At 36.4% G+C, this 23,487-nt stretch overlaps 1 protein-coding gene and 1 long non-coding RNA gene across 2 annotated transcripts in view; both read right to left on the bottom strand.

Moving 5' to 3' along the window:
• LOC134661258 (uncharacterized) overlaps positions 1-12,421 on the bottom strand; it is a 275,459-nt gene extending 263,038 nt beyond the window's left edge. The window contains exon 1 of the long non-coding RNA XR_010097940.1: positions 12,265-12,421. This is a non-coding gene — a long non-coding RNA (uncharacterized LOC134661258). The remainder of the gene's footprint in view (positions 1-12,264) is intronic.
• A 705-nt stretch (positions 12,422-13,126) lies between these two features.
• LOC134661197 (lysozyme-like) lies at positions 13,127-22,730 on the bottom strand. Its single transcript, XM_063517169.1, has 5 exons — positions 22,562-22,730; positions 17,192-17,280; positions 16,583-16,643; positions 15,390-15,516; positions 13,127-13,301 (listed from the first exon to the last, which is right to left on the bottom strand). The coding sequence occupies exons 1-5, from the start codon at positions 22,713-22,715 to the stop codon at positions 13,160-13,162; spliced, it is 573 nt and encodes a 190-aa protein (XP_063373239.1). The 5' UTR covers positions 22,716-22,730; the 3' UTR covers positions 13,127-13,159.
• Positions 22,731-23,487: the final 757 nt, after the last annotated feature.

Raw genomic sequence — 23,487 nt, 5'->3', positions numbered from 1 at the left:
AGTTTACAGACCGTATTTGAATGGCAAATTTTATGGATTAAGTTTAATGAAAGATATTTAAAACCCGTTTTAACGAGTCTTAAAACTAAGTTTTCTAGCCATACTTTTGATTTATTAGTAGGTTAAGAATTCTTCTGATAATGACATTTTTGAGAAACACGGGGATCTGAAAGGCATCATTTCAGCCTCCGACTAATGGCGCTCTCACTGTGTTCGAGCGCCAAACTACCTCGACTGAAATGAGTGCCTTTCATCCCTTGGTTAACAATCTACTATTTATCTCAATTACTCTAAAAATACACTTCGGCTTAATTTTTTCGGAACTAAATTTTCATTTACTCTAAGTTTCGGTATGATATTTTCTTCATGCCATTTGCTCGTGATATGTAAATATTGAATAGGTATAGAATAAAAAATAAAACTTTGTGTTAGCCCCTTCTTAAAAGACACCTGTATATTAGTCTTCAATGCACTTATATGTGCTATACACCATCACCTATACTCACATCACATATACTCTGTACGATTTGACACTGAGTATCGGTCTTTTGTCTCACGGGACCTGCATTGTGCGACAAGGACTCTTCTTAACAAGCACAGAGTACCCCTGGACAGAGTGTTTATTTTCTTTAGTCAGTTGATGTTGAACTGTAAGTGTAAGTATGTGTAAAATGGATTTATATACTACTAGCTGTTGCCAGCGACTTCGTACGCGTGGATTTGTATATTGGTGGTTATAAATTCTATATTAGCTTGGAACATTATGCAGCAAACGATAGCAGTAGGGATGGTTAATCATTTGTTAATTATTATACAACGCATGAGATTTGTCTTTCACAACCTGGCTACGAAGTTTCAAGCCCCTAACTGAATAAAATAATGTTCTCGATATAATCTCTCTTCACCACCTTGGGGTATTAATTATCAAAGACTCTGAAATTAGTTTTCTTTTCTCTTAATAAAATACCTTTTTACGAAGCTTCAAGTTCCTAGCTTTAAATAATAAATTATAGGTAACCTAAACAAACTTTCAACCCCTTTTTAACCCTGTTATGCGATGATTTTTTAAAAACGCTGAAATTAGTTTTCTTGTGTTCTAATAATATGGCTTAATACAAAAATTTAAGTCCGCATTCTCAAAAATATTTGATCTCCATACAAACTTTCAACCCCTTTTTCACCTCCTCGGGGGATGAATTTTTAAAAACGCTGAATAGGTTTTCTTGTTTTTTAATAAAATACCTTTTCACAAAGTTTCAAGTTCCTAGCTTTAAATAAAATTTGAACCCTATACAAACTTTCAACCCCTTTTGGACCCTTATAGGGGATTAATTTTAAAAAAATCTGAAATTACTTTTCTCGTATTCTAATAATATGTCATTATAAAAAGATTCAAGTCCCGCACTTAAAAAATTTTTTGACCTCCATACAAATTTTCAACGCCTTTTTCACCACCTTAAATGTTGAATTTTGAAAAACGCTGACATGAGTTTTCTTCTCTTTGAATGAAATAACTTTTTACGAAGTTACAAATTCGTAGCTTAAAATAAAATTTAAACCCTATACATACTTTCAACCCCTTTTAAGCGAAGAATTTTTTTAAACGCTGAAATTACTTTTCTTGATATCTAATATTGTGCCTTTATACAAAGATTCAAGTCCCGCACTCTCAAAAATATTTGATCTCCGTACAAACTTTCAACCCCTTTTTCACCACCTCGGGGTATTTACAATATTTTTTTACGAAGTTTCAAGGTCCTAGCTTAAAATAAAATTTGCACCCCAGGAGAAAGTTTCATCCCCTTTTTTACCCCCTTAGGGGTTGAATTACCTAAAACGTCGCAATTCCTTTTTTTTGTCATCGGCTATTATGTCTTTCTAAGAAGTTTCAAAGCATTTGTAATGGATTCAAACTTTCAACCCCTTTTTAACCCTGTTAGGGGATGAATTTTCAAAAACGCTGAAATTACTTTTCCTGTCTTATAATAATATCCCCATATGCAAAGTTTCAAGTCCAACACTCACAAAAATATTTGATCTCCATACAAACTTTCAACCCCTTCTTCACTACCTTGAGGGATGAATTTTCGAAAACGCAGAAGTTCGTTTTCTTGTTTTTTAATATAGTACATTTTTACAAAGTTTCAAATTCCTAGCTTAAAATAAAACTTGCACCCCATACAACCTTTCATCCCCTTTTTAACCCCCTTAGGTGTTGAATTTTTCAAAATCGCTTCTTATCTCTTGTACACTTTATAAATTCAACCTAGTGTGCAAATTTCAACTTTCTAGCTTTTGTAGTTTCGGCTCTGCGTTGATGAATCAGTCAGTCAGTCAGGACACTTGCATTTATATATATAGATTAAAAATTAATAGGACCTAAGTACGCACACGTTAATCGGAAACCGGAAAAAGGTGACAAACGTGACTGACACGTGATACTGACTTTTGACGTGACAGCATTTGGGTTACATTTGAGTTGTGAGTTTGTGACTTAGGTACTACCTACGTAACATTTACGTTAACGGTGACGTTTGGATGTCTACTGCATCTGTATTACTGTTGTGCGTTGTTGCCGCCGCTGTATTTATAATGAGTGCCCATCAGGTGTAAATTTTTATATTATACATACAAAAACCAAAACTTGAATTAAAAAATATATCTACTCACATCAATAAACGATTCAAACGTACGTTTTCATCAATTGTGGATGGGAATTCGCTTGAAATGCTCGATATAACAAAGTTTTATTTAGATTAAAACTAGTGCATCAGTGTGGATGCGTGGAATAACGCTTTCTGATTGGAATCGTTTATTGATGTGAGTAGATATATTTTTTAATTCAAGTTTTGGTTGTATGTTGGTAGTTTGTTCACGAGTACTACAATACAACCAGTCAATTTTGTTGCTTCTTTTATGACAAGTGACGGATTATTGAGAGAAATTAATAATTAAAATCAGTTACATTTAAGCTATATTTTAATAACTAAACTCCGTGAGACACAGGCATTAAAATATTAAAATGGGTCGCTTGCGTTTTTTAACTCGAAGATTGTTCTATACATTTAATTTGCTCCATAACGAGGATCTTCAACGGGAGCAAGCGTTGGCGTTGTCTGCGTCGGTCCGCACCGCCTCACCTCCCACAATCTCTCTGTCTTGCCTTTAGGTTGACTGGCAGAACATGCCTTATGGCACTAGTACTATACTACTAATACTAATTTCGCATTTTGTACTGTAAGGTTTTCTTTTGTACAATACAGGTTAAGCAAATAAAGCATTAATTTAAGCTGTAATTGTGCCATTTTCCATCAAAAGGGCATTTATTGTCGGTTGTCAATAAGACGCTATTTCCATAATGCTTCAATTTGAAATGAACCTTATCGACAACCGACAATGTGGACCTTTTAGTTGAAAACGTGACAATTATTCTTATTTAACGTAAAATGCCAGCATATTGGTACTCTGTTCACGGGTATAACCCGTCAACGAGTACAATATCGACGCCGCGGCGCTGACGACATCGTGTCGTGCAATCAACACGAATTTATTCCCTGGCGAACGAATCAGACAATAGTGCTGCGCTATGGAAATATTACGGCTCCGAGAATTTTTTGATTGAATATTTCCGGAATATTTTCTTCTTTACAGGAATATTCGCTAAACAACGCAGCTTTTTAAAAGGTCCGCAACGCGTTTTATCATTCTTTAGTCAACACCCTGCAATCCATCGTAGCTACTTGTAAAGTCCAGCTATCACTTTAGTACTCCAACTACCCTCCTCCAATTGAGGGGGGATTTAAATCTTCTCGAGGCAGAGGTGTAGGGTTGGAGCCGGTGTAGCTTTATTTGACGTTCATAAGCGCATTGTAAGTAATATGTGCCTACTTGAATAAACTATCTTTTATCTTACCTTTATCTTACTCGTAAAAGCGAGTACTGAACAACGTCATGTTTTACAAACACACATTGGACATTGTAGAAATCATCATAAATTTGATGGAAGCCATTTGTTAAACGAAGAAGTGAATGTGAAAATGTTGTGATGATTTCATTTTCGTGTTGTTTTGTGTGTTAGGTGTGTGTTTAGTGTGATTGTGAACATTCGCGTAATGTATTGTTCCCTATATCCAATATTCCGGAGAACTTAACCGAATAGGTTTGCACATCACTAAATATTAGGTTTTTAGTTCGAAATTCAACCTTATTTCAATCCCATTACAGATCATAACATACGTGTTTTCAAAGTATATTTGTTCCCTTTTTGATATTTTAGGGGTTTCTATAACCCTTAAAAGCCTTTGCTTGGTTAATGTAGAATGATGTTTTTGTTACGTCATTGTGTTTATTTCCGTTACTAAGAATGTTTTCGTGTCCATTCAACACTTTTAACCGACTTTAGGATTTGACGGAAGTTTTTCACTTCGGTTTTTTTATGTATTTTCCGTAAATTTTAGATCACGGCTGAACCGAATTGGAAAATAATTATTCTGTTTGAAATGGTATTAGAGTATTTCACATATTTTTGTTATCAAGTCAGGATCCGATGATGGGATCGTCCTGAGGCTGCGTTTCTACCAGAGATGTGCGAGGTAGGTGAGCGGTGCGAGCAACGTTGCGAGGGTATAATAAGGGGCTCTTTTCATCTAAGCGAGGCGGGAGCGGCCACATCTCCGCTCGCTTAATTACGCATCCCTCGCCACACATTCCTCGTACACATCTATCCCTTTGTTTTTTAAGTAGGTAAAAAAGCCTCGCTCTGCTGAGCTGTTTCCACTAGAGCTGCGCTGAGCGAGGATAGGTAAAATGAAGTGTTTCTATTGGTTCATGACAAACACATCCCTCGTTGCGCATCCTCGCACATCTCTTGTGGAAACGCAGCCTTAAGTAGGTATGTGACCTCTGAAGTAATACAGTAAAGCAAAACAATGAACAGTAAGACCGGGCTAATTACCTACGTCGCAATTAGCTGCTATTAAGTTGTTACACGCGAACATTTGTACAGGGTAAATTTGGTGTTGACACACTGGCTTCTAGAGTGTCAAACTTTCCTCTGTTTTTCATGGCCAGTTCAATTGACCATTGATGTGGCCACTCGGTTGATCGGTTGGCCACATCATAGAAAGTCAAACCTAACCTTATTAAATAATCAAAATTTATAATCTGGCCACGATACATACCTATAAATGGCGGAAATAGACTTAAGTAAAGGACTTAACCTTAGCGCGAGGTCTACAACAGCTCACACAGCAACACTAGTTTATTTTGTACGATATAGACAATATTTTGAGCGACTATTTATTTTAATAGTATTTTAAGCTTTTTAAATATATGTACAGTTATAATTTAATCTATGAAGTCCTAAATAATACACAGATTACCAATACCTAATTAATAAAGTTGACGATTACAAATAAACAACTTTGTTAATTAAATAGTTTGTCAAAGTAGGTACTGTCTCTCAAACATAGACAAAGAAAATCATACTATCTTTATCTTACACTAGTACTAGCACCCAAACGAAAAGGATGAGTATTGTTTTCCTGGTTCTTACTTACTGACGAATTGGTTTCACCAAATATATGGTATTAAACTTTCGTGAGACATATTTTAAACTGTTTATACGACAACGGTTTCACTCACTTGAATTTTTAGGCGCTATTGGCGACTTGTTTCGGGCCCTTCGAGGGTCCATCCTCAGGAGTGCTCGCGGCGACTGCAACCGCCCCCCTACCAAACCTTCACGTGACAACTCCGGATGCGGAGTGCACCGCGCCCCCCGCCCCCGCCCTGTCAGCGCGCGCGCAACGAGCGACGAGGCGGGCGGCGCGAGCAGTGCACGAGTTGCAGTCGCCGCGAGCACTCGAGCCCTGAGGATGGACCCCCGAAGGGCCCGAAACATGTCGCCAATAGCGACTAAAAATTCAAGTGAGTGAAACCGTTGTCGTATAAACAGTTTAAATATATGGTACTTTATAAGCATGTAATTTTCTACGACAATGTGTCCCACACACACACACACGGTCGCGAAATAGCTGGCCGTTAAACAAATCGAATCAATTTGGACCCGAGCCCGTTAATTAAAACGCAGTTACGAACCCTTCTTACACCCTAATTTATAAATGTTATTCGGCCCGGAAGGCATTATGTGGTCGCGGCGGTTACATTTGTGTTAACCTTTGCATCTGCTTGTGTGTTTGTGCCTTTATCTAAGTCTTGGGGGTGAACTTATCTGGTCTTGTATACGTAGTTTTGATTTCAGAGGACTTCAAAATCGTGATGGTTTGACGTAATAACATTCACGTAAAATAACAACAACAAATACTTATTTAGGTATGGAAAAAATAGCATTACTTACCTAATTTGTTGGATTATAAAAGTGAATAATTGTCCTTTATAAAACATCGTTCCTTAAAATATCCTTAATTATTTATATTAAGTAAGTAGTAATAAGTCAGAATAGTGTAGTTAGAAATATAAGCAAAAGAAACAAACCAATAAAAAAATAACCTGTTCTCTGCTTGTAACGATAGGGAGGTACTCGGCTACATTATGTCGAGAATTAATTGTATATCGGGAATTAAACGTAATTGCATATTTTCAATTGATACCTACTAGAGTCTCTGCGGAAAGAGAAGAGTCGTGGAATGTATGGGGCCCAATACATTCCACGACTCTTCTCTTTCCGAACTGACTCTAAAACTAAACCATTTTGAATTGAAATACGTTTAAGGTGACGTTCAAATTTCCTTGATAAAAGGAGTAACGGAGTGAAAGTCATAATCGCGGCAGTTATGCGGCGGCGAACATCACTCATTTTATCAAGGAAATGGACAGATACAGCAGCGGCAACAACGACGCAACAGAAATGCAGCTACAGTTGATATCTGAACGTGACCTTTACTCGTACTAAGTTCTCTAGTAATTAATCGTACCCACCCGGAATATTACAGTTTTACAAGCGCTTCAAAGATAGCTCCTCGAACTCAAGGATAAACTAAGTGTCTTTATTAAAAGTTAAAAAGCTCTTTTGTTCCCAACTACTTCGCTAGGAAATGTAGCTCGGGAATTTATTATTAATAATTGAGATACGAAAGTTTGCACCAAAATTTAATATACAAACAATTTTGGATTTCTCTGGAGTAATTAAAGAGTTTTTAAAGAAAATATTTGGGAACTCTTTAGGTTATATTTTGCTAAATGAGATGTGAATACAGTGAAATACTTTTAAGAGCCGTTCAAAAGATTGACGATTAAGGGCCAGTTGCACCAACCACAATTAACAGACTGATCAACGTCACGCAGCAGAGACCCATGAAGCTTCCCATACAATAGCATTTAGCGAACGCTTTAACGATGACAGACGGTTTGGTGCAACTGACCCTAAGAGGTGGCAAACGCCAAATTGTAATTATTATATTGAATTTGTATAAGGTTTAATCAAAGTCAAATGCTTAAATGGAATAAGATGGGACATGTTGCCAAGAAGATGGCAGGTGGACCAAAATGTTAACGGATTGGTGGCCGCTTTAGGATGAAAGAAGCGCCTGGCATCCATTAGCTCGCAGGGTGGACGCAGACATTCGGAAGATCGCGGGGCATTTCTGAGTGAGACCAGCCCAGGACCGGGTTAAGTGGTATACCTACACGAAAAGAGGCAGTGGGCGACAGGAGGCTATAAGGATGATGATGATGACAATTATGAAAATGACTGTTATGATGATGACGATCCACTTGCCCATTTCAACCACCAGCGACTGACTATTCTAGACTAGGTTTTTTAATGAATCTAGCTAGTATTCATGCGAGTAGCTGTTCTTTTGTGACTACATTCAAAGTTCAATGTACGAGTTAGCACGAACTCTCCAGCTGTATTTTCTCATTATTTTGACGTTTCTCTTAGGATCACAAACCAATTCCTTTAAAGTTTATGTTGGTTTAAGTCTTGCATCCGCAAGGGAAAGGCTCAACTTTTGAACTCCTTGTTTGAACTAGGAACTTGGTGCAAGAAAGCGTATAATTAGCGAATAGGTTTCATCGGAGCCAAAATTGTTGTCCTTATTATTATTTTTTATAATATAGTGGCAAATGAGCAGACAAATCGCCTGATGGTAAGCAATACGTAAGCAAAACGTAGTAACTTGAAACACCAGAGGCAGCCAGCGAAGATCGACATTTAGATAATTTCCTATAAAATCATCATCAAATCACCTTTCATAAAAATAAATTGGTAGCTTAAATTTAAATATTTTTTTTTTTTGCAATTAAATATTTAAATCGAAAATCTGCCGCTGGACAACCTGTGTTACAGTAAAAAGTGCTTGATATAAATTGTCATGCTTTTTTCTGCAGAGTTCTTTCAAATCTCACAAACGAGAATAGTGTGGTGGGCACGAGCATTTTAAAGACTTATAATTATGCAGACGAAATCGCGGGCAGAGGATTGTAAAATATAACCTTTCATATGTGTAGTGATCAAAAATCGTGGGTTCAAACTTCGGTCGTACTTACTATGCAGAGAGAAATAATTGTTATAGAAAAAATGCTAAAGATGACTAAAAATTCTACTCGCACTGTTAGTGTCTAAGAAAGGAGACCTAGGTTCTCCAAAATATGTCGCACGAGTGACTAAAAACACGTTAGTTTAAACCGTAATTATTATTTTAATGTTAGTATGTATCACGACGGTTTAAATTCGACTAAAAATTAGTTCAGGATCTTTATCTTTAACACGGACAAGAGGATAAAATGCCCATTACTGCTCCCCAAATCGACACTCAGATACGACATGTCTGGCCCTGTTTTTCAAAAGTCCTTCTTACTCAAACAGTCCGAAGGTTATCTCAAAATCCCTCGTCAGGGATCGCTGAATAAATAACTGAACGCTCGAGGCCGATTTTGCTATAACAATTCGAGAGAATCAAAGAGGTTTGCATTGAATAAATAGGTACAAGGGATGAATAATTTTTGATATTATGTAATATGTTTTAGAAATCTCAGCGCACCAATAACGCGACGACACCTAATTCCAATCAAGGTCGTATCAAAACAAGATAAAAACTATATTACATTTTTATAACAGAATTGGCTTTTATTTGAGGCAACTTTTCAAATAATTCCTTTCTATAAATTAATATGCACGCGTGCTCGGGCAAGCCGGACCCGTATTAACATGTCCAGCCCTTTTTTCAAAGCACCCGGTATTCGAGTATTTTGTGAACGGCGGTATTATTTTTCGGTCAACGGATAAAGGCTGAATCACGCTTCGTTGTGCAGTATTCGGCACATTTGCTTTGTATCGTTATGAATGAGTCAGGTTTTACTGTGGCACTTACATACATAGGTATTACTATCTAGAACTATACAGGGTTATATTTGGACCGTTAGCCATATTGTGCGAGGTGATTAGGTAGGCCATACTGAACAACTTTTACTATGGGACCAACTCCGAAATCACAAACATTTTTTTGCCCGTTTCATTACATTTTGGTCGAGTGGATGTCGAAGTTTTCTATGGGAAGGCCAAATTTTTTTTGGGATTTCGGGGTTAGTCCCATAGAAAAAGTTGTTCAGTATGACCTACCTAATCACCTCGCACAATATGGCTAACTGTCCAAATATAACCCTGTATACATATCAAATGTAATCTATTTTAGTACAGTCGACCTGGAATAAATTTTCAAATATAGTATATCTCTACAGCTTTGTTCAAAAGTAGTCGTCAGTCTCATTTAGAACAATTACAAATATTGACAAGTATGTAATAGCTCTTTTTGTTAAGTTATTACAGAATGGTAAATACTTTTGACGCGTAGTCTGATGCTGATTTCGCGTCAAAAGCTCCGAAAAACTCATTGTTATCGATACAATTGGTGTTAAATAAAAAATTTCTCTGTCTCTCTCTCTCATACACCATGCTTTTGGTAAAAATTGCATAAACTCATTTAGCCCAATTGAGTTTTGGCCGAAGGGTGTCAAGTACCGGCGGTTCCGCGGCCGGCTCCCTGACACAGCGGAGTTGCGAAATACATCACAGCCATAGAGTGCATTTTTAATTTTTACGATGTATTTCATATTTATTTATGTATGCTAGTTTTAAGGTATTTATCTATGAACCAGCAGTTGCCGGAAAAAAAGAGTTTTCATTAATTTAGACCCAAAATTGACAACGTTTTCCATTCCCGGCCAATTGAAAAAGTAACACAACAGCCAACAGGCAAAACAGACCCTGCTTTTTCATAATGAAATTTCCTGCTTTTTCATAAGTGCTTGTTACTAGGCCTACATGAATAAAGTACATTTTGACTTTGACTTTGAAATTCCTTTACCAGGTTTTTGCTTTTGTTTTATTTCGCTATTCAGGCTTTCGCAGCGTTTGATGTTATTAGCTCAGAACAATTACTATGACCTTAAAGTTCCGGTTTTGGGAATCTGAAAATAATTATAAACTCGAGAGCAATGAAAGGAGGTACTTTTTAAAGAAATTTATATTTGATTCGGAGTCTAAGTTTCAACGAACGAGTACCTAACGTAAATAAATGTTTTTTTTTTTCTTAGGCGGCATTTTTAGAGGTAAATTGGAAAATAACAACACCTCTGAAACTACTAAGACAGAAGAAAAACTTATAAGACAGGTCAAGCGGGAAACTTTTTTTGTAAAAAACATGTGATCACGGAACCCTAATAGATTCGTCATGTCTGTCTGTCTGTCCGTCTGTCTGTCCGTCCGTATGTCACAGCCACTTTTCTCCGAAACTATAAGAACTATACTGTTGAAACTTGGTAAGTAGATGTATTCTGTGAACCGCATTAAGATTTTCACACAAAAATAGAAAAAAAAACAATAAATTTTTGGGGTTCCCCATACTTCGAACTGAAACTCAAAATTTTTTTTTCCATCAAACCCATACGTGTGGGGTATCTATGGATAGGTCTTCAAAAATGATATTGAGGTTTCTAATATCATTTTTTTCTAAACTGAATAGTATTAAGGTTTCTAATATCATTTTTTTCTAAACTGAATAGTTTGTGCGAGAGACACTTCCAAAGTGGTAAAATGTATGTCCCCCCCCTGTAACTTCTAAAATAAGAGAATGATAAAACTAAAAAAAATATATGATGTACATTACCATGTAAACTTCCACCGAAAATTGGTTTGAACGAGATCTAGCAAGTAGTTTTTTTTTAATACGTCATAAATCGCCTAAATACGGAACCCTTCATGGGCGAGTCCGACTCGCACTTGGCCGCTTTTTTTAATTTAACTCTTTAATCATAATAATTTATATTCACTATTAAATTAGCAACGAACATAACATACGATGTGGTGGTGGTGGTGAAAATACGATACGGATAGATGATAGATAGATAAAGCGTTTAATTGATTGCTGCAAAAACACACAATTAATATATATAAAATATATAAAAATAAAAATAAAAAATAAAATAATCTTTATTGCAACTTTGAGTGGTTACATAGCATTGGTTCCTGGCTCTCAAAGTAGGTGTCCCTGTGTCTCAAGAGCCAGTTCCTTCCCAATTACAAGCGTCAGTAATGTTACAAGTTAGACATTTTATATTTCAGTTTCAACAATATTAAAATTAAAATTAAAGAAAGATAATTTAAACATACGAAACTATGATGCGTGTGTACGCGCGCGTGTGTGAGTATTCTGTATGTATGATTTTTAGAATATGTGTGTGTTTATGTGTGTTTACGCGCGTGTGTGTCTGGTTATTTTAGATTGTATATAGGCAGAACAGAAGATTACACAATTAACAAAATACACAATCGATTAAGACAAAATACAAAATCTTACAAATATTAGAGACATATACATATAACAACGACAGGAATAGTGGAAACACTTGCAGTGGTTAGTACGGTTTGTCAGGGAAATAAATAAAGCTCAACTATATTTTTCCACGAATTCGAAACATATTCATTCAACTCTTCTGGGTAGATTTTATTTTCCAACATGCTTATGATGTTTATTTTTAGGGTTCCGTAGCCAAATGGCAAAAAACGGAACCCTTATAGATTCGTCATGTCTGTCTGTCCGTCTGTCTGTCCGTCTGTCTGTCCGTCTGTCTGTCCGTCTGTCTGTCCGTCCGTATGTCACAGCCACTTTTCTCCGAAACTATAAGAACTATACTGTTGAAACTTGGTAAGTAGATGTATTCTGTGAACCGCATTAAGATTTTCACACAAAAATAGAAAAAAAACAATTAATTTTTGGGGTTCCCCATACTTCAAACTGAAACTCAAAAATTTTTTTTTCATCGAACCCATACGTGTGGGGTATCTATGGATAGGTCTTCAAAAATGATATTGAGGTTCCTAATATCATTTTTTTCTAAACTGAATAGTTTGCGCGAGAGACACTTCCAAAGTGGTAAAATGTGTGCCCCCCCCCCCCCCCCCCCCTAACTTCTAAAATAAGAGAATGATAAAACTAAAAAAAAAATTACACATTTCTTGTCTGCTATTTAATAAGAATTAATTTTTTTTTTAATTTATACGATATAATCATTTGATATTGACAACTTTACGGTGAAGGTCATCGTGATGAAACCGGACTAATTCCCCTCTGGGTTTCGAGATCAGATGGCTGTCGCTTACGTCAAAACGAGTGCGTAGGCCAATTCTTGGATTACTTGCCAAGCGGATTCCCAGGCTTCTATGATCCGTGGCAAAAAGACAAGACGCCAGGAAGATGAGGTTTAATTAGAACTACATAATATCACCTTGTCCTGATTTCGAAAAGTATGATAACTTGGGGTTTAAAAGGAATTTTTAAAGTAAAAATATCAAGCCGTGATGGTAAAGTATCAAATACGATCCTCCATCTTTAAGGCTTCCCAGGTCCCGATTGGGCGCCTACTTTATGGATTTAATCAGAGCATTCCTCTCCTTCGTAAATCACTACTCTTTAGATTAAATTTATTTGAAACCACATTTTCGTCGGAATCTTTACTATTTCTTGATTCAATGATAACATTTTACGTAATGTTTTTTTCTTTTTACGTGGAATTCTATTATAATAAAAGTCCGATTTAAACAACTTAATTGTTTTCTTAAAGTAATATTCCGTAGTTATTTGGCTCAGGAAAACAATAATGAAAGAAGCCTCAGGTACTTTATTAACAGTATAAGTATTTACAAATTCTTCGCATTGTTGTTCGGAATGCGCAGGAGTTTTCTCAAGCCGAGTTTTGATCGCTTGGATCGCTTGACTCTTCGCTTGTCCCTGCCTGGTGAAACTGATGATCTGGACGGCGGGTATTTCCAGTCAGGACATCTTGAAAAACAGAAATATTAACTACATTTAAAAAAAAACGCTGAACTTACGTTTACATAAGAGAATAGGAAAGCTAGTAAAAGTTTTATACATCAAAGGTCTACCTACTTCCTAGAACTTCCTTGCAAATCAATTAGTAGCAAGGAAAACGAGTACAGACGACGTCAAAAATATATATACACTTTTGCACCTTACTCCTTAGTAATAAGGCGAATTAGTAGCAAGGAAAACGAGTACAGACGACGTCAAAAATATATATACACTTTTGCACCTTACTCCTTAGTAATAAGGCGAAAAATATTTGACGTAGACTGTACCAGAACCAGACATAGATATTACTAGCGACCCGCCCGGCTTCGTACGGGTTAACAAATTATACATAAACCTTCCCCGTGAATCACTGTATCTATTAAAAAAAGCGGCAAAGTGCGAGTCGGACTCGCCCATGAAGGGTTCCGTATTTAGGGGATTTATGACGTATTAAAAAAAACTACTTACTAGATTTTGTTCAAACCAATTTTCGGTGAAAGTTTGCATGGTAATGTATATCATATATTTTTTTTAGTTTTATCATTCTCTTATTTTAGAAGTTACAGGGGGGGGGACACATTTTACCACTTTGGAAGTGTCTCTCGCGCAAACTATTCAGTTTAGAAAAAAATGATATTAGAAATCTCAATATCATTTTTGAAGACCTATCCATAGATACCCCACACGTATGGGTTTGATGAAAAATTTTTTTTTGAGTTTCAGTTCTAAGTATGGGGAACCCCCCAAAAAAAATTTTTTTTTCTATTTTTGTATGAAAATCTTAATGCGGTTCACAGAATACATCTACTTACCAAGTTTCAACAGTATAGTTCTTATATTTTCGGAAAAAAGTGGCTGTGACATACGGACGGACAGACGGACAGACGGACAGACGGACAGACGGACAGACGGACAGACAGACAGACAGACAGACATGACGAATCTATAAGGGTTCCGTTTTTTGCCATTTGGCTACGGAACCCTAAAAACCGCATCAAAATCCGTGGCGTAGTTTATCTAAGCATACATACAGACAGACAGTCAGGGAAGCGACTTTGTTTTATACTATGTAGTGAAATTGTTAGTTGAATGTTCATGTTATTTCAGAGTGTTACTTAAGGCGGTTGTCAACTAATGTGTCCCAGTATGATAACCGCCTAACACAACTAAGTAAAACCAAGACTAAGACGCTCAAGTTACTTACGGTGTAGAATGTTCTCAACTTAACCAAATTAGTTAACCCTGTGACGGCGCGTTGGTCGATAAGTCATTTAACAAGATGTCTGGGTTGCACTATGGCTTCAAGCTCAAACTGTTTGTATAAGGAGATTAGCGGTGTTCCATGTTAGCTGACAACTAATCTCTTATACCACATTATAGGTGCATTAATAATGAATATAAGGACGAAAACATGAGGGAGCGTCGAGCTCGAGCGTCTTCAAAACTATATTATACCTACTTCATTATGCTTAAAAATAATAATCATATATTATAGTATATTTTCAATTTAGGAGCATTTTACTCAATTGACTGCTAGTCTTGAACATAATTATATAGTAAGAAAAAAAAAACCGAAAGCTAATTGTTTCCAGTCTGATAACCAGCTAAGACAATGACAACTCAAACCAATACACCCAAGTTTCAGTGTAGAATACGCTATAGTTAGCGACAATCTGGTGGAATGCTCCAAACACAAATGCGAACTGAAACTTGTAATATTGCGAGACAAGTCCTATGACTAGGTAGTATCTATTGAGATAGTAACTAACGTCCCGATTCGAACTTTAAGATACGTCAAATAATGATACGACGTGGATTAGACATGTAGAAGTAATATTTGACGAATCTTAAAATTCGAATCAGGCAGAGAAATACCGATTAAAACTTACATATAGATATCCACTTTAATCTCATTTTGACATCAAAAATGACGCTTAAGCTTAAAGATAATTGAAGTGTGTAAAAGGGACGCCATCACGGATCTGTCATAGAAAAAGAAGTGTCGGGCGCCCCGGTCCGGGCCCGGACCGTTCTAGCGTGAGTCATCCTTTAACTTACTTCTCAATATCAGGTAGTACGTGTCCTTTGCACCGAGCTTCCCATTTGGACCAGTACTTGAATCCTTCCTGCTCGAACACCTTCAACGCGCATGCGCTGTCGTCCTTAATGTCATCGTCCAGTAACGCTGAAAACGAAAGAAATTAAACTAAAGTGTGTCAAAGGACTGTCTCATTTCAAACATATCCAGAGAGAATCATAATATTCATAATATCTTTGTCTTACACTAGCACGTGGCACCCAAAATTAAGGACGAGTATGGTTTTTTTGTTCCTAAATACATATTTACCTACTGATAAATTGGTTTGAGTAACTATAATTACCTTATTTAACCCTTAGACGGTGCAGATTTAAAAAAGCGGCCAAGTGCGAGTCGGACTCGCCCATGAAGGGTTCCGTATTTAGGCGATTTAAGACGTATAAAAAAAAACTACTTACTAGATCTCGTTCAAACCAATTTTCGGTGGAAGTTTACATGGTAATGTACATCATATATTTTTTTTAGTTTTATCATTCTCTTATTTTAGAAGTTACAGGGGGGGGGACACACATTTTACCACTTTGGAAGTGTCTCTCGCGCAAACTATTCAGTTAGGAAAAAAATTATATTAGAAACCTCAATATCATTTTTGAAGACCTATCCATAGATACCCCACACGTATGGGTTTGATGAAAAAAAAATTTTGAGTTTCAGTTCGAAGTATGGGGAACCCCAAAAATTTATTGTTTTTTTTCTATTTTTGTGTGAAAATCTTAATGCGGTTCACAGAATACATCTACTTACCAAGTTTCAACAGTATAGTTCTTATAGTTTCGGAGAAAAGTGGCTGTGACATACGGACGGACAGACAGACGGACAGACAGACAGACAGACATGACGAATCTATAAGGGTTCCGTTTTTTGCCATTTGGCTACGGAACCCTAAAAAACCGGCTAGGTGCGAGTCGGACTTGCACTTATTTTTTTTTACAAAGTAGTGTTCTGATTTTTCCCTGTATTTGTAGTGTAAGATAATATTACTTTCCAAATTTCATAGTTCTAGGTCAACGGGAAGTACCCTATCAATTTTGATGTCCTTGAGAGTGTCGGAATATATTACAGACAGACGGACGGAAAACAAAGTTATCCTATAAGGGTTCCGTTTTTTCCCTTCTGACATAAATTTTCTAACGACTGCGCATCTGAAGCTCACCTTCGCAAGTGATGTCGCATTTGCCGCCTTTCTTTCCTTCCTTGCACCACTCACTCCCAATCTGAAGAACAGAAAATACATATATATAACATATTTTAAAAAACACGTTGATTCGAACCTAAAAGATTGTATGTAAATGGCAAAAGCTTCGAAAGTTACGCACCAGGAAAAATCAACAAGTTCGATTTTAGAATTGTATCGATATTACTACTAACGAACTTACGAACTAGGCCTCAATTAGATTTGTCGGAAATTGGGAAAGGTATTGTACAATTTGTACAGGTTGGCCCAAAACTACCTTGACAAGGTATTTATAACAGCATTATTCTTGCTTAAAACGTCTGTTGCAAAATGTCATTAAAAGTTTAAATTACATAAATATAAACTTGACTTTGACTTGACTTGGTTTAAAATTGTCGTCCAAACAGTTTAAAATATGTCTCACGAAAGTTTAATATCGATCGAAAAAAATCGATTACATCAAAATAACTAATATTCTCCTTTAGCTTTGATCAAACAAGCGCATACGTTTGTTAAAAAAACATCAATTTGCCGCCGTAATTTTTTTTACAATATATTTGAGCCATCCTTAATCGTTTAGTTTCTTACTTGGAACAATCCATAATACTTTCTTCGTGCAGACTTAGTGACTAAAGCAGCAGTGTTTCTATCGCTCTCTTGCTCTATCAGACACACCCCTGAAACAAAGCAAGACATACTAAAAATGCAACAAAACAAACTTCAAAATGAGCCTACTTGACAAGTTTATATTTATTTAATTTCACAAATAAGTCTAACGCGATATATTTTCATTGTTTTTACCTTAAATTCCGACGTTTCAGCTGAGTTGCACCAGCTGTTTGTGAAATTAAATATGTGTACAAAACGCGAGAGTTTAAAGTGTTATAAGTTTATATTTAGCCAGGGAATATACTGTCCAATTTACACATCACAGATAGTGTGGTTCTGAAGCATCCGATAGGATAGGTTATCTATCACAATTCATGGGAAGTCGTCGAGAATCTCAATCGACTTGAGATAACGTCTGTCATCATCTTTATCATTATGATAACAACGTAAGTACCTATTTAGGTATCTACGAACACGCACTTATGTTAAAATCTAAAATATTTTGCTTAAAATAGCAAATGGTTGTTTCTGTTGATTTGCTTCTAATAAAGACGACTGGTCTGGCCTAGTGGGTGGCGACCCTGCTTGTGAAGCCGCGGTCCTGGGTTTGAATCCCGGTAAGCGTATTTATTTGTGTGAAGAGCACAGATATTTGTTCCTGAGTCTAGGAGTGAAGCCGCGGTCCTGGGTTTGAATCCCGGTAAGCGTATTTATTTGTGTGAAGAGCACAGATATTTTTTCCTGAGTCTAGGGTGTTTTCTATGTATTGTATATTATATTGTTGTCTGAGTACCCACAACACAAGCCTTCTTGAACTTACTGTGGGAATTAGTCAATCTGTGTAAGAATGTCCTATAATTAAAAAAATAGGGACAGTAACTCTTTTTTTGGGTAGAATGACAAAATGCTCATTCTCTATATCTTGAACTAAGTTTTGTAATCTAAATCAATATGTATCAATATCCCTATTGATTACCTTATTCTCACGAAACAAACACCAAATTCAAACCGGTGTTCCAATACTTATTAAGTATGTGTGAACCATAATACTATATGGGGTAATGATATGAAGATAATGCATACAATTTTCAGCGCTCGCTATAATGAACCTGATTAAACCAAAGTAAATAAGCTAATTAAAGTTCCATTATTACGGTGACGTTATTTAATGCTGATGAGCGGGATAGTAAAACTGAAGCCGTTAACATTTTAGTACTCTGTACTATACCATTATTATATTAGGAGCCGTCGAAGATGTAAAAGGGAACATGCTGGGAGATTTTTAAGAGAATGCGTAAAGCCAGAAAATTTGAAGGGAACTTAAGATATGGAGCGACGCGCGAAACTTGCGAGAAAAGAAATGGCCACCGCGCGGGATTTTACATTTTATCCCAATTACTCTTTTAATATACTTAAATGTTCAAAATTTTGCTTGTCAGGTACCTTGTCGGTCGGCCTTGTCAGTATTTTTAGTAAAATTTTACTTAATTTTTTTTTTATTCAGTCATTCAAATATCGCCCCCCTGTCGTGAGCCCAAAGCGCTCTCACAATTTGAGTAAAATACGACTTGAAAAAGGTGCCTAATGATGTACATTAAATGTATCTGCTTTATATATACGTACAACCGCGTTGTATGGGAAATGTAATTCGCAGAATCATTATTATTATAAAAGTCGAAATTAGACAAGGTGATGAACCCATTATTCTACTATCATTCACGGATTTTGCTCGTGGTGTCATTACTGACGCTCGACTAGTGTAGGCGAGTCGATTTGATCAAGGTCCAGTGTATATTATTATGTGATAACTATACTCACACTCGTCGTCTTTATTCCCTGACAAAATTCTGTAATTTTCATTTAAAAGTCTTTTTTGTTTAACATTTTTACTTCTATAGTTATGGCCACCCCTAACAAATCAGAAAGAATCAAGCCAATCGAAGCCTTATTGTCAAGAGTGGCCAATTACTATGTAACTAGTGGCCAATAACCCTACCCTGCTATAGAGCAGTCACCCTATGTTGAGGTAAGTCATATGGGGCATTATCTATGAAAATGGACCTTATTGTCGATGGCGCTTACGCCGCACAGCGTCGCGCGGCATTGTATATATATCGGAGCATCGTTAATAATGGCGTAACCGCCATCGACAATAAATAAGGTCCCTTTTCATAGATAACGTCACATATAGCCTTTTGTTATTGAATCCAAATTTAAACAAATAGGTAGGCAAATATTACTCTGGTGGTCGGACCTTGACTTTGACTAGCCCGACGCATGACAATACGACGCCATGTTACATGACAAAATTGCGTTCCATCGTCACGCCTCTGCCGCGGGTTTCCCCGTATTCTATTGTTTCCCCATGAATGATGTTTTTTATACCATGACAAACAACTTACGATCCTGATCGTAAAGGGATGTCATAGCCTATGGATGCTTACACATATTAAGCGATGTTACAAGGGCGTTGGTTACCTATTATACACGACTTCGCCTGTGTGGAATGATGATTTATAGTTTTATCAAATGTTTTTAATAAGAAACGAATGGGTGTAAAATTTTGAAAAAAATACACAAAATAATTCTTTACCTATAGATGACAGGAAAACCTATTATAAATGTGCAGTCAAACGTGAGTCGGACTTAATGTACGGAACCCTTGGAACGCGAGTCCGACTCGCACCTGGCCGGTTCTTTTTTTTATGAACTCCGTCAAATTTCATATCTGCGAGTATTACTTAGTATTGAGTCACACTTACAAAGACGGGTCTTAATTATGTTAGATATGATAATTTATTACTATTTACAGAGACATTAATATATGAATATGTGAGCGCACGTACATAATTGCGAATTGTTGTTTCTCTCAATACTTTATGAAGGTATTTGCTCTCGCATAGCGTCATCTTATAATATTTTTATTGCCACTGAAGCAAATAATAAACATGATAACAATCAAACCACGTACCTACCTAATTTTAACAAAATTTTATAATTCAATACTGAACTTTTATGTCAAAACGTTAGATACATTGAAATACCTAGAATCAATTTCGTGAACCATCCGTAAGCGAGTCGTTTCAATTTCAATTTCTTTGCTGAAAATATTCCCTAAACACTCATCTGCTTGAGACGCGTATAAAAGTCTGCATATTTTGCTAGTAAAAAGGTGTACTGAGGTTATTACGATAAGTTTTTCATATGCAGAGCGTGAGCCGTCACAAGTTATGTAATTTTCGATACTAATATGTGTTACACATAAATACAAGAAGAAGTAAGTAATATTAAAAAAAAAACACCAAACGGAATATCGCTAAGAAATTGTATCATGGCAATCACGGTATACATACACCTACGGCTAGCGACCGGAGCGAATGGTAAACGTATGTTGAAAGAGGATGGCTGTACTTTGTGCTTAAAAGAAATAGACAAGCAAGACTTTGGACTTTTGAAGTATTTAATAAGACCTGTTATACCTCAATAGGTACACAGTTTTGACAATAAATTTATCTTATGTTATCTATCTTATCTTAAGAGATTTTCAATTATCTCGCTTACAAAATAACCCTAATGTACCTTACAAGTATATTTTAGTTCACTACGAAAGCAAGTGGTCTTATTGTCTGGATCTGAATATGCAGATTAACCTAACATCCAGCCATTTTGCAAGTAATACATGATATCTTGTTACTATCTTTAATAGTGCCTAGGTTTTCGTTTAAGCAAAATATTTTTAAGAGATAATAAAAATTATGATATTGTTATCTTAAAGGCCGAACTACACCAGCGGTGGTAGCACGGTCGTATTTTTATCGTTTGTCATCATGCCTGTCACGTTCTAACAAGTATGTAAGTGCGAAAGTGACTGGCATAGTGACAGGACATAAAAATTAAACCATGCTACGCCCACAGATGCATAAACGTAAAGTTCTGATGTCAACTGCAGCTGCATTACTGTTGCGGCGTCATTGTACAGTCGCCATCAGATATATCGGAGCGGCCGACGTGCTCAAAAATATCTGAACACGACTCTGACGCTTTGACAATAGAGGCGTGTTCAGATATTTGTGAGCGCTCTGGTCGCTCCGATGTATATGATGGCGACTGTACCCGACGTTGTATTTGTTAATTTCCTTGATAAATCGAGTGACGAAATGATAGGTAGTAGGTAATGCAGCGGCGTTCTTTATCTAATATTATGTGTCGTCGTGTAATAAACAGTACTCGATGTGAGTTTTCTCTTTCTAATTCTGAATACGAGATTATGCAAAGTATCGGTAGGTATCGTATCGCTACCTTATAAGCATTGAAAGGAGACCTAGGCTCTCCAAAACATGTCGCGCGAGTGACTTAAAACAAGTGAGTCTAAACCGTAAAATTATTCAATGTTAGTATGTCTCACAACAGTTTAAATTCGCTTATAAGCATTGTTCGAATTGGGCCTTTAGGTCTGCTTTAGGAGTATGTTCATGAGAATCATTTTCCTGGTTATCTACTTACTCCGATCGCCGGTAAACCATAACGTGGCATAACCTCAAATAATAGTTTATCGGAACAAAGCCGTGCCGGCAAATTATATAGTATTGTTATTAGAGTAAACAAAAGCGACCTTGGACATCATTTTAACTATAGTTAATGTACCCACTCTTTACTCTTTGTTGCTATGTTGTTTTGCATGCTGTACGGTTTGATTAGCTTAATTTTATTTCTTAAGTGGGTGCGTAAAATTGTAAAATTACCCACGTCATATTTAAATAATTATGAATTAAATAACAGCATTTAATTAGATCTATTGCATAGTAGGTATACATAAGTATGTATAATGTGCCCAAATATTGGCCACTAATTAAAAAAAGTGATTGTGATATTGAAATGTCATAATTATAATAAATAGGCAGGTTATATTATTACTCTTCGCGGCATACCGGGTTAAGTATTAAAGCAACCGGTATTCCGGTCATTTTCAAATAAACCTGTCTAAACTATACCTATATACATGTATTGTATACCTACTAAAATTAAATAAGTTTATGAAATTAAAGAGGTACCTACTTGACTTAGCAGTCAGCGTTTATATTAGGTATGTATATGAAATGTCATTACAGTACGCACCTAAATCGAAACATAACTTTTGAATTTAAAAAAATGTTATCGAAAAGAAAATATTAATAATAAAAATAGTCTCTTATCATCGTCTGGCCTTATTAACACGTTTACTGCTGTAGTGGTCGAAAGACCCCATGTAAAATATAGTTAATTACGAGTTACCAATTTCTGCAGAGTCGTGTTAATTACAATAATAATTATATGTTATAATATAAGTATTATTAACCTAAATCTACTCACAATTACTAAGAAACGTCCTCTGAAAATTAATCTTGAGCAGCTCCCTGGTGAGTTGACACCTCGTGAACACCTTTGCGTCGACGACTAGCAAAACAAAACACAGCGCTAACACGCATCGCGCCGCCATCTTGGACGGCTGGCGGCCGACTGGCATGATAGTAAACAGTGCTGAAATATAATGAGATGCGCTCGCGCATTGGATAAATAAGTATTCTTGAGCGTAGACGAGTGATCGCCTCATGACCATAACTCGAGGTGTTGGGTACAGAAATGTTTTTAGACCGCAAGCCAGGACGCGCGACCCGAATGTATGCGGCATCCTCAAATGCTAATGGATACCATCGTCAGAACTGGATTTGATTTAAATAGTACCAACTTGAAACTATATATTTTTAACAACTAAAGAATTTTCCAAATCGGTTTTCCGAATTTTCCGACACATGACGGAGTTCCGTGGTAAGTAACAAACATAAAAAAGGTGAACTGTAATAAAAACACACACTTATACTTGGAGACCTACTTATGTTGGCTAGTTGAGTCGACAATAGTTGATAAAGACTGACCTATGACATTTCGTTTCGATTTGATTCGCGAAGTAGGTTTTTACCTGCCTTATCGTGTGTGGGAATTTACGTCTGTGCAAATGGGATATATCAGGAAGGAACGGTATCGTCTTGGGTCGTCCCATTCGTTTTTCGTCAAGTTCTTAAATTAGTCCTATTCTGCTTTCGTCACCCATTCTAAATTCGTCACAATCGTCGGTGGCTTTCAATGTAGAATGCGTGACGAAAGCAGAATAGGGCTAATTTAAGAACTTGACGAAAAACGAATGGGACGACCCAAGACGATATCGAAGGAACGTCGTTTACTACTTTTTCAAGGATTCAACAACTTGATTCCTGACACACTGTGAAACCTTTTAACAT

This window comes from Cydia amplana, chromosome 2, assembly GCF_948474715.1.
Source record: "Cydia amplana chromosome 2, ilCydAmpl1.1, whole genome shotgun sequence".
NCBI classification, from domain to species: domain Eukaryota; kingdom Metazoa; phylum Arthropoda; class Insecta; order Lepidoptera; family Tortricidae; genus Cydia; species Cydia amplana.
Note: the sequence above shows the minus strand (reverse complement) of the source record. Positions and strands in the feature narration are given on the sequence as shown.

What these genes read in the sequence shown, in the direction of transcription:
- LOC134661197 (XM_063517169.1), bottom strand. Translation starts at nt 22,715, where the DNA reads ATGCCAGTCGGCCGCCAGCCGTCCAAGATGGCGGCGCGATGCGTGTTA. An exon ending in GAGGACGTTTCTTAGTAATT is followed by an intron (nt 17,281 to 22,561) that starts GTGAGTAGATTT and finishes GCTTTGTTTCAG; the next exon opens with GGGTGTGTCTGATAGAGCAA. An exon ending in AGTATTATGGATTGTTCCAA is followed by an intron (nt 16,644 to 17,191) that starts GTAAGAAACTAA and finishes TCTGTTCTTCAG; the next exon opens with ATTGGGAGTGAGTGGTGCAA.